General features: G+C 51.9%; 4 protein-coding genes across 4 annotated transcripts; 1 reads left to right on the top strand and 3 right to left on the bottom strand.

Annotated features, from left to right (window-relative positions):
* Positions 1–1,190: 1,190 nt before the first annotated feature.
* Positions 1,191–2,938, bottom strand: M436DRAFT_66658 (cytochrome P450; the record flags this gene model as incomplete). The annotated part of the gene is made up of 3 exons (XM_013568935.1): positions 1,191–1,656; positions 1,712–2,495; positions 2,551–2,938. 3 exons carry the CDS (start codon positions 2,936–2,938, stop codon positions 1,191–1,193), a joined length of 1,638 nt encoding a protein of 545 aa, XP_013424389.1.
* Positions 2,939–4,504: 1,566 nt separating this feature from the next.
* Positions 4,505–6,010, top strand: M436DRAFT_54302 (FAD/NAD(P)-binding domain-containing protein; the record flags this gene model as incomplete). The annotated part of the gene is made up of 2 exons (XM_013568877.1): positions 4,505–5,628; positions 5,680–6,010. 2 exons carry the CDS (start codon positions 4,505–4,507, stop codon positions 6,008–6,010), a joined length of 1,455 nt encoding a protein of 484 aa, XP_013424331.1.
* Positions 6,011–6,192: 182 nt separating this feature from the next.
* Positions 6,193–8,021, bottom strand: M436DRAFT_66656 (amidase; the record flags this gene model as incomplete). The annotated part of the gene is made up of 3 exons (XM_013568934.1): positions 6,193–7,641; positions 7,686–7,932; positions 7,990–8,021. 3 exons carry the CDS (start codon positions 8,019–8,021, stop codon positions 6,193–6,195), a joined length of 1,728 nt encoding a protein of 575 aa, XP_013424388.1.
* A 276-nt stretch (positions 8,022–8,297) lies between these two features.
* Positions 8,298–10,157, bottom strand: M436DRAFT_75567 (cytochrome P450; the record flags this gene model as incomplete). Its single annotated transcript, XM_013569020.1, has 5 exons — positions 8,298–8,474; positions 8,521–8,971; positions 9,036–9,307; positions 9,377–9,899; positions 10,138–10,157. The coding sequence occupies 5 exons, from the start codon at positions 10,155–10,157 to the stop codon at positions 8,298–8,300; spliced, it is 1,443 nt and encodes a 480-aa protein (XP_013424474.1).
* Between the last annotated feature and the right edge of the window lie 126 nt (positions 10,158–10,283).

Here is a 10,283-nt window from a genome sequence, read left to right as displayed (position 1 = left end):
GTGGATGGGCTTCTGCATGCCAATGCTTACGCTACATGTATAATGCCCCTCGAATTTCTACAATACTCGTTGCCTTGTCTACGATACTTGTGCTCATCTAGGGTTGTGCCGTCTCAGTGATACAGGTCTTTCCAAGCGAGCGTGGCACAACGTCTTTGCAGCTTATTGTGAAGGTGCTGTAGAGACATGCATCTGTTATCAGTACCTTGTCCCTCGGGCCAAGACAATCTCGAGCTGGCCATGTTATCCCAGCACTTTTTACATCGCATGAACCATTGATCGGCCAACATCACATGCCGATCGCAAGATCAAACCTAACCACACACCTTGAATGGCGATATCAACAATCACTCCAGTGGACAAAAGCTCAAAATGCTTCTTGTCATGCACAATTATTCCCATACGAAATAGATAAAATCCAAATCGCTTCAGTGTAACTTTTCTGAAACACGCGTTCCCTGCCACCAACCACTGTAGTCTTTGTCCCAAGCAAAAACCCTACCCAACCATCTCATCAAGAGAAATCTTGCATACAATATGCAGCATCGGCTCTCCTCCTTCCAAACACCGAACCAGTGACGCGTCGATCTTTTACCATGTTCATCACTTTTACCCCAGGAAACGCATTTCACACGGCTGCAATATGAATGTCGTCAAGACTTGCTTTGGTGGAAGTGAGAGCCGGGGTCCGGAAATCTCGTTGGATTGGCAGGGGTAGACCCTGGATACTTTTTTTTCTTTCTGGACCTCGACCCGTGGGTTTTTTGTGATGTTATCCGGGCTTTTGAAGGGGGGGGGGGGGGTTGGCAGGTCTGGAGATCAAACGGATGCATGTGCTGCCGGATTCATCTGGAAATTGCGGCCGTATGAGCAGATATCTGGTAGAATATAGCTAGGTATGTATGCATATCTGAAGGTTGTGGAGAGCATGTGAATGAACAAATCCGTTGATATCTATCTCGTAAAACAAATTTCTGCTCGTGCAACCAAAACAGCAACGACAAAGGGTGGGTAGTCTGAAACAAAAGATAGAAACAGACAACAAGAAGAGTAAAGCAAGCAAAAAAAACCATTACTGTGCCGCCTTGAGCCATTAAATGGCAAACAAAACATGGCCTACACCTCGCCTCGCGGTAAAACAAAGACCTCCTCCGGGTAGACACAGAAAGCCCGGAAACATCTCATCGAGTTTAGATGACGATATCGTCAAACTTTTTCGTCTCTCCAAGCGCTGCGGCCTTTGCATACGCAGCCCGCTCCTCATTGTCCTTGGCCTCGGTGATCTTCCACTCGCGGATGACGTCTGCCTTGCGGGCCTCGCTGCGAGGCTCAAACGCCATCTCAAAGGGGTCCGGCTTGACGATGAGCAGAGAGTTGCACTTGTCGGTGGGTACCTCGATCTCTCGGCCGGTGGCAGGGTCGACCTTGCGCTTGAGGTTGAAGGCCCACGCTAGCGCGCCGCAAGCCACGATGAGTTCGTCCTGCGTCAGTGACATGCCGAGACATTGTCTTTGACCAAAGCCGAAGGACGTCATGCCCTTGATGTTGGGGTGTTGTGTCAGTGGCTCTTGGAAGGTGGGCCACCCGGCTTCCAGCCAGCGTTCTGGGCGGTAGCTCTCTGGGTCGGGGTACTTGACTGGGTTCAGGAGGAAGGCGCTAGAGACGTACGTCAGTATTGTGGCAGCCATGGGTAAGGACCGATCAAACTTACTAGTCGAGGGGCAGGATACGAACGCCCTTGGGGATAAAGTAGCCACGGTAATAATCGTCCTGCTCAGCCTCGTGGGCGACACCGGTGGGGACATTAGGGCGCCAGCGCATGGATTCCTTGATACATGCGCGGAGAATGGGCAACTTGGGGAAGTCCTCGATGCTGGGCATACGTCCTTCGAGTTGTTCGTCGATTTCGTTTTGGAGCTTCTTTTGCCACTCCGGGTGGTGGACCATGGCGACAAGGAAGTAGTTGAGAGGACCGGCAACAGTGAAGATACCGACCAATGCAAGCATACCGAGAACAGATGATGCTTCGTAGTCACCAGAGAGGTTGTTGGTCTTCTCGGTTTCAAGGAATTGCTTGGTGAAACTCCAGCGGGCGGTACCTGCCTTCATCTGTTTCTTGACACGGATGAGGTTCTCCATCCACCAGCGTTGCTGTTCGTCATGACGCTTGTGTTCGGCCTTCTTCCAGGGATTGATGGCTTCGGGGAGTTTCCAGAGAGGTGTAATGATGTTAGTGATGGGACCAGCAGGAGACATTTGAGTAAGAAGACCCCAAGCACTGGTGATGCAGTACTCGCTCAAGCTTGGGTCATCCCAGTTGAGTGTGCACATGATCTTGGAGGCCATATCCTCGAGAGTATAGTTGAAGGCGTCAGGGTTCTCAAGCAGACGGAACATCCATCGCTTGACTTCATGTTGCATGACACCATAGTAGCCAGCATTGGTGGCTTGGGTCAGGTAACCATGTGAGAAGCGACGTTGTCTAGCCCAATATTCTATGCCGTGTTAGTCAATCCATGAAGGAACAAAGAAGGAAGTGATATGTCTTACGGTTCTTGCCCATCAAGGGAAGGTATTCCATGGAGCCATGAGTACTCTTTGAGTCGAAGAGCGAGGGGACAGCAGGTCTGTCAGAGTTGTACTTGGCCTTCTTGACAAGAAGTTCTTCGGCAATCTTCTCATCAGAGACAATGATGAAACTCGTGCCAAGCATCTCGGTGTAGTAGATGGGACCATGGATATCTGCAAACTCCTTGAACTTGATCCACATCTTTTGGATGGGCATATCATGAATGCGTCCAATGATGGGGAATAGCCTTGGCCCAGGCAATTGATGTTCTGCCTCTGACTTCTTGGGACGTCGTGCATTGTTCAGGATGGAGATGGCCACGAAGCCCACGAGGGCGATGCCGATGGCGGCTAATGTGAGGGGCTGCATTGTGACTTACAGAAAGGAAGGAACAAGAGGAAGTTCAGAGGGCGGGAGGACAGAGATGTTAACTTGAGAAGAACAGACGCTCGAGACTCTAACGTGCCGTGAGCATGACAATATGCTCAAGTCTAAACTCATGTGGTAATGATGGGACGATCTGCGATTAGACATCTCGGAAAGGTTCTAACAGGGGGTTTGGACGTGGGCATGCAAGCCCAAGAATCGTCGCTGCACGATGATTCATGAGATCTGCCTTCGCTCTGGAGCGAGCACCCACCCACCCACGACAGAACCGCAAGGCTGGTTATTCGACTCGTAGCGAGCATTCAAGTCGTTGCTGACTGTCAGAGATCAGCATGTTCGGATGGACAATCGGAGAAAAAACAACGAGCTTAGTAGAAGACGTCTCTCTCACCAACATGTTGGTCAGATTCTGGAAGTGTGTCGCAGCATGCTGATGAGATCCTCACACATGCACCAACAATGAATACGAAAAGATAATTGGTTGGGAAAGATGGGCAAGATTTGCCTTGCTGCATGATGCGATGCATGAGTGCAAGCGCGGTTACGTTGACACATACCAAACCACCGGCCTTGGGAAATAAACAGCAAGGCTGGCACCTAGCCAAGGAAGGTTGACTCTCGAGATGAAGCTTAGCCAGGATACCGACGCTACGAAGGCCACATCCGCGACGGACAAGTCGCTACTGGAGTGCGGCACAACTCAATCTGAGGGGATTCCGGGGCCAAGCAGGGCCACTCGTGGGTACACCAAGATCGAAAGACGATGGCTTGTGGGAACTGTGGAGGCGAGATATGTGGGTAGTACAGTTCGAAACAACAATAGTTGCCTCACACAGCATTCTCGTGGGCAAAGCAGTGTGACGGCAGACAAGTTACCGGGTCCGAAGAGAGAGTCAATATGTCCGCAGCACGGTAGTGTAGATTGCGAGTCCGAGACCGACTCAAGGAGGTCGATAGAGTGCAAGTGTTTGGGACGATCAGGCACGCGTGACTGGCGGGCTCTCTTTCGGAGTTGCTAGGATTGCATGGGAGGTGGTCGTGGGCAGCGATGAGCAGTGCTCCTGCAAAGGACGTCGTCCTGCTCGGCCCGCGCCGACGCACAGACGGCAGCAGCCAGGGCTTGGACAAGCAAAGGGGGCTTTTCTCGCCCAGCAAACTTGTTGGGCGGGCATGGCTTGAGGCGTTTCGAGTGACAAGTTGGTTCCTTGGGTGGCTTGTTTCCCCGGTCGCAACAGTCGAATGTCACCGTCATGGGCTCCAGCACTAGCAAGGTAAGTGTGAATGGTGATCTTGTCCATCATGCTCGTCATGAACATGGCCCGTCGGACTCTCTTGGAGACCCGAACTCATTCTCACGCCTCTCCGGCATGATCAAACCACCGACACTGCGACCATCGCGCGTCTGCAGGGGAGCTTGGGGAGCTTCGGAGACTTTGAAGTGCGAGTAGGAACTAGACAAAAACATGAACAGATCCTGTTGGAAAAGATGCATCTGCTCTCGTTTCACCAAGATCAATTCTCCGAACTGTCATCAACATGACGACCAAGATGGAAACCAAGCCTTTGGGCTCTTACCTCAACTCTGGCATCGACGTGCTCGTCGTCGGTACTGGTCTTGCAGGTTTGACTGCTGCCCTCGAATGTATCCGCAAAGGCCACAATGTCAGGGTCCTTGAGCGCAATGCAACAATCAACACTGCTGGAGACATGTACTTCATGGGTCTCAGCGCTACCCGCTTCTTCAACCACTGGCCTGAGATGAAGAAGGAATACGACTCAATTGGTCTCCACGATGCCTGGATTGAGACCTTCCAGCACTCTGGTCAGCAAATGATCAAGCCCCTCAGAGTTGCCGACCGCCTGAAGGCCCAGGGTCTCGACCCCGGCACTCCTCCTGGCACCTTCCAGATGCGTCCTCTCGTCTACAAGATGTTCGTCAACCAGGTCGAATCTCTTGGCGTCAAGGTCGAGTTCAGCCGCCGTGTTGTCGACTACTATGAGGACATCGAGAACGGCAAGGCCGGTGTCGTCTGCGATGACGGCGAGAAGTACGAAGCCGATGTTGTCATCGCTGCCGACGGTGTTGGTTCCAAGTCCCAGAAGCTTGTCGGTGGTCAGGTCAGAGCTGTGTCATCTGGCAGAGCCATGTGGAGAGCTGCTTTTCCCATCGAGCACCTCGACAAGGACCCTGAGGTCAAGGAGTTCTTCTCCCTCGTCAACGGCGAGAACCCTATCGTCCGTACTTGGCTCGGTCCCGGCACTTACGCCCTGACTCTCACCCGCCCTGACACCATGATTTGGATCATGAACCACGACGCCACCGGTTCCGAAGCCGAGTCATGGAGCAACACCATCGACCACGAGGAAGTTTTGGAGGGCATGGACAAGGTCCCTGGACCCAACAAGTGGGCACCCATTTTCAAGAGACTTGTGAAGTGCACACCAGACAACACCATCATCAACTTCGAGCTCCTGTGGAGAAACCCTCAGCCTACTTGGTTGTCGCCCGGCGCTCGCGTCGTCCAGATTGGTGACGCTGCTCACTCTTTCTTGCCTGCATCCGGTAACGGTGCCACTCAGGCCATCGAGGACGCTGTCACCATTGCCTCTGCCCTGCAACTCGCCGGCAAGGACCACATTGACGATGCTACCCGCGCCCACGTCAGAGTCCGGTAAGCCACTCCAAGTATCTTGATCATAACATCTATCTAACATCACTATAGTTTCATCCGCAACTCTTGCGCACAGAAGCTTGGCTTCAGCAACGCAGAGCTCCTGCAGGACACCGACTGGGAGAAAGTAAAGCTCAACCCCCGCCTCGCTGCCCCCAAGCTCCCCAGCTGGGTCTGGGGCCACGACCCCGAGTACTACATGCATTCCAACTACGACAACATTGTCGATGGCATGAAGAAGGGTATCAGACACGAGGACGACGAGCGCGTACCTCCAAACTACCCTCCTGGCTACCGCTACGAGCCATGGAACATTGACGAGATCATGGATGCCATGAGAAATGGCAGACCCGTCGAGCTCGGCGCCGGTAACTGGGATTAGACGATGTCTCAGACTCGCTCCACGGCAACTAAATGCGTTAATGAGGGTCTGTATTGTATCAAAGCGAAGCATGGGAACTGAAAGATGGACGATATCACTTGCAACTAGTACCCGGGCGTTCTATATCATGAATTTTACGTTTTAATATCATCTCTCCTCTTTGCCGTCAATTCATACTATGTTCATGAGTCTAGTCCTTTGCCAAGTACTTCCCAAGCAGTGGCGGCCTTCAGTATGTCCATCTCGTGCCATCTCTTGCCTACGAGCTGCATACCAACAGGAAGTTTGCCTTGGCCATCGGCTGTCTCGGACCAACCACATGGCATCGACATTGCAGGGTGCCCGGAACAGTTGAAGGGTGAAGTATTCAACGTCACACCCACTGCCTTTTGTGCAATCTCCATGACACTAGTGTAGTTGCATTGCTTGTTGGCGACAGTCGGCGTTGTAGGCGTGATCAAGATATCCACCTTCTCAAAGGCCTTGTCATACTCTGCCCGCAGTTGATGGACGAGCATGTGAGCCTTGCGCGTAAGCGAAGGTCCATATTTAGTTTCCATGTGCTCACTGTTGAGCACGACATTGATGACAGCCGGGTTCTTGTAGACCAGCTTGTCGTAGAAGGTCTGGTTCGTCGGGTTCGGCTCAAGCCCTGGCAAGGGATGAGACAGAAGATCGGAAGCCCTGTTCTCGAAGAATCGGGGTATGGCCTCGCGACCTGCAACGGTCCAAATGTTTGCGCCTTGCAGATGCAGTGGCACAGAGATCTCGTGGACTTGCGCCCCGAGCTTACTGAATCTCTCCGCGGCGGCCCTGACGATCGCGGCCACGTCGGTGTTCAGGCTGGCGATCTCCCAGGCTTCCTTGAGGATGCCAATCCGGAGGCCTTTGGCTGCAGCTGTTGCGTTCCATTCGCCGGCGTCCTTTTTGGCTGCCTGCCACTCGGCGAGTAGCCCGGTGTAGTCGGGTACAGCATGTCGAAGGGGTGTTTCGGGTGTCTGACGAGGGTCAATGCCGTCGTAGCCTGCGATGACGCCAAGCAACAGTGCAATATCTTCAACAGATCTTGCCATGGGTCCTGTCGAATCAAGCATTGGCAAGATTGAGACTATTCCTGTGTATGGAACCAGTCCTGTAGTACACTTCAGACCATAGAAACCGCCAAAGGCTGCTGGAACGCGAATGGAGCCTCCTTGATCTCCTCCAATGGCCATATCCACACCTTCTTCCTCCAGAGCGTCCGTCTCAAAGGTCAGCCCATGCTTGTCGCTCCACTCCTTGACATCCTTTACCGAGACCAAGGAAGCACAGCCTGAACTACTGCCTCCCGTCATGTAGCCTCGTGCCCAGGCATTGTGAACTGCTCCACTATCTGCTGAAACAGAGGTAGGAAACAAGCTGAAGTTTTCGCATACTGCTGTTCCAGTGATGGTACCAGAGGCCTCGAGGATTCGTTTTACTACCGTTGCGTCGATTTCACTGGTAGCATACTTTCCATTCTTGAATAACTCGGGAGCAGTTCCCAAGCGCAGAGGTGCTCCAGCAACACTGACATTATCCTTCATGGCCAAAGTCTTTCCGGCAAGCGCTTTGCTTGTTGGATCAGATGCCTTGAGATGTGTCTGATTACACTGTCAAAGACCGTAGAAGTTCAAACGACACTGAATCTTCCTACCTTGTGCGACCAAGCATTGAGAGGATTCTCTTCTGAAGTGGGTTTTCTCCATTTTCGATCTCCTCCTTCTGTGGGTGCGGGCTCAAGTCTCGGATCGATATATTCAGGGAGACCCGCCACTACCGAGGCCACGGCATCGAAGCTGTTTTGCAGCAGGAGGAAGTCCGTCTCTTCCTGACTGCCGACCGGGATGGAGAAGTCTCTGCCTTTCGCAGCCGCGTGTAATTCTTCTTTGGTCACTGTAGGCCTGTCATTTGGGTGAGTTGACTGCTTTGGCTTGTCTACTTGAGTGCTGGTGTCTTACAAGCTACCCTCCGCAAGCGATACGATGGACATGTTGCTGAGATGTGTGTATCGGTATGTCAGGTGAACAGAAAGGGAAACACATCTTGAAAGACATGGTTGGGATGTTACATTGATTGACGGCAAAATAGCTGGCCGGGTGGGGTAGAGATAGGTCGGACGTGCCGACATATTGGCACTGTTGGGGTCAACTTCCGCGACCCCGCACTGCTGTTGGCAACAAAAAGTGCCATTCCATTGCAATGCTGTGAACCCTATTCCATGCACAACACCTTATCGGCTTTGTTTGTGATCAAAACACAATCAACATCAAACGTCAACAGGCTTCCCTCGGAGCCTGACATGATTCTCTCGACGAGCAACTCTTATCCGCATGTCACTTTGCATGGCGAAGAAATATGTCTTCACCGAGAATGGATGTGCCTTATCCACGAATCCAAAATCGAACTTCTGAACCATCTGAGCGACGAACTTGTACAGCTCGATCTGTGCATGTTAGTATAGGATAATGAAACACCTATTGTTAACTCACCATCGCGAGATCGCGGCCAGAGCAGGACCTTGGTCCAGAACCTCCGAAGTTGAACAAGGCAGTCTCCATGTATCGCGCTTCTGATTCGTCTCCGAGCCATCGGTCTGGATTAAAAACATTTGCATCATTTCCAAAGATTGCGGTGTCCCTGTTTCGGGCCAGGCTGCTAATTCCGACTACTGTTCCAGGTGGAATCAAGTGGCCGTCGACCGACAGTACACCTGCAGGAACAATTCGATACAACGGAGCCGGTATCGAGGGATACATTCTTAGACTCTCCCTCACAACAGCTTTCAAGTAAGGAAGTTCTTGTGTCTGTTTGTAGGTGATTGGCTCTTCTGAATCGATATCATCATTCTCATCTCTCAGTCTCTGGAGTACTGCTGAATTAGTGGCCAACCAATACAAGGCCGAGCGCATTGAAACCCCCACGGTATCAGCTCCAGCACCACTGCAGGCTCATGGTAAGCAGGCGCTTTAGTAAAGAGGTGACCTAAATCAGAGCAACAACTTACGTGACTGCGAAAGCACCCTCAACAACTTCAAGATGCGTTGTCGGCAATCCTTGGGCATCCTTGTAGCTCAAGAAGTAGTCAACCATATCCGGCTCAACACCTTCACGATCCTCTGCCTCGTGCTGGCGAACCTTCTTAGAAGCCCAGTCAAAGGTCTCCTGCACAGGGTTCTTGATGCCCAAAAGACGCGTGATGGGATTATCGACCCAGATAAGCTGACCCCAGACATGTCCCAAAATCGTAGATACGGTCAAGAGTCGATTCAGAATGCCCTAGAGGTTGGTGCCCTCCGGGCCAGCGATGAAGCCAAGTGGTTCTCGATAGCAAAGCTGACCTATCACATCCCACGTCACAGTCTCGGTATAGTGACACATATCGATAACTGTGCCCTGTGATGCGGGCTTCTCGAGCGATCGCCAGAGTTTGTCCAGACAAGCCTGCATAGAACCCTCCAGGTGCAGCAGAACGGTCATCTTGAACGCGGGGGCGAATCTGCGACGGATACCAGCATGGACCTTGGGGTCTCGTGTGGCCAATTGATTGGGTGCTCCTTGAGAGCTCTGGAAGGCAGAGTACCATTTACTCTTGATGGCGGTTGTATTGTGGCCGTGGAGAGCTTTCATGGCCGACTCGTCCACGACTGATAGTTCATTTGGTGCTAGACGAATGACTCTGCCATATTTTTGATGCAGATCAAGAATGATCTCGGACCAGTCGCCGATGATGATGTGATAGAGTCGCCATAGCCCTGTGATGGAAGCAAGTGGAGGACCTGGGAAATGAGTAAGAGGGTGGAAGAAGGCGTTGTAGCACAGCGATAAGAGTCCAGCTCCGAAGATAGAGGCCAATACCACAGGCCAGTAACTGAAGCCCAGCGTAGCGATCCGATCAGACTGCGTCTTCAGATATGATCAAAAACATTGGATCGTTTGCCCGTGGGTGTCCTATTCACTTTGTAGCTGCCACGTCTTGAGATCTTCGAAGGATGCGATCCTTTGCATGCAGTTATGTTATCTCGTCGATCCTCCAGATTAATATGCAGGCAGTCAGCTTATATAGCATGCGGCCCGCACTACACTCGGCTAAAGTCTTGAGTACGAACAACTTCTGAACGGCACCCATGATTGCTGTCGTGACTCTTTTGATTTTGAATGTACACTATTTTTGAATGTGCCATGAGAGACCCTCTGTTTTTACAAGCTGTTCATATTCCATTATCGTTCCAAACATCGTACAAACTCAACGACG

This window comes from Aureobasidium namibiae, assembly GCF_000721765.1.
Source record: "Aureobasidium namibiae CBS 147.97 unplaced genomic scaffold scaffold_17, whole genome shotgun sequence".
Taxonomy (NCBI): Eukaryota; Fungi; Ascomycota; class Dothideomycetes; order Dothideales; family Saccotheciaceae; genus Aureobasidium; species Aureobasidium namibiae.
Note: the sequence above shows the minus strand (reverse complement) of the source record. Positions and strands in the feature narration are given on the sequence as shown.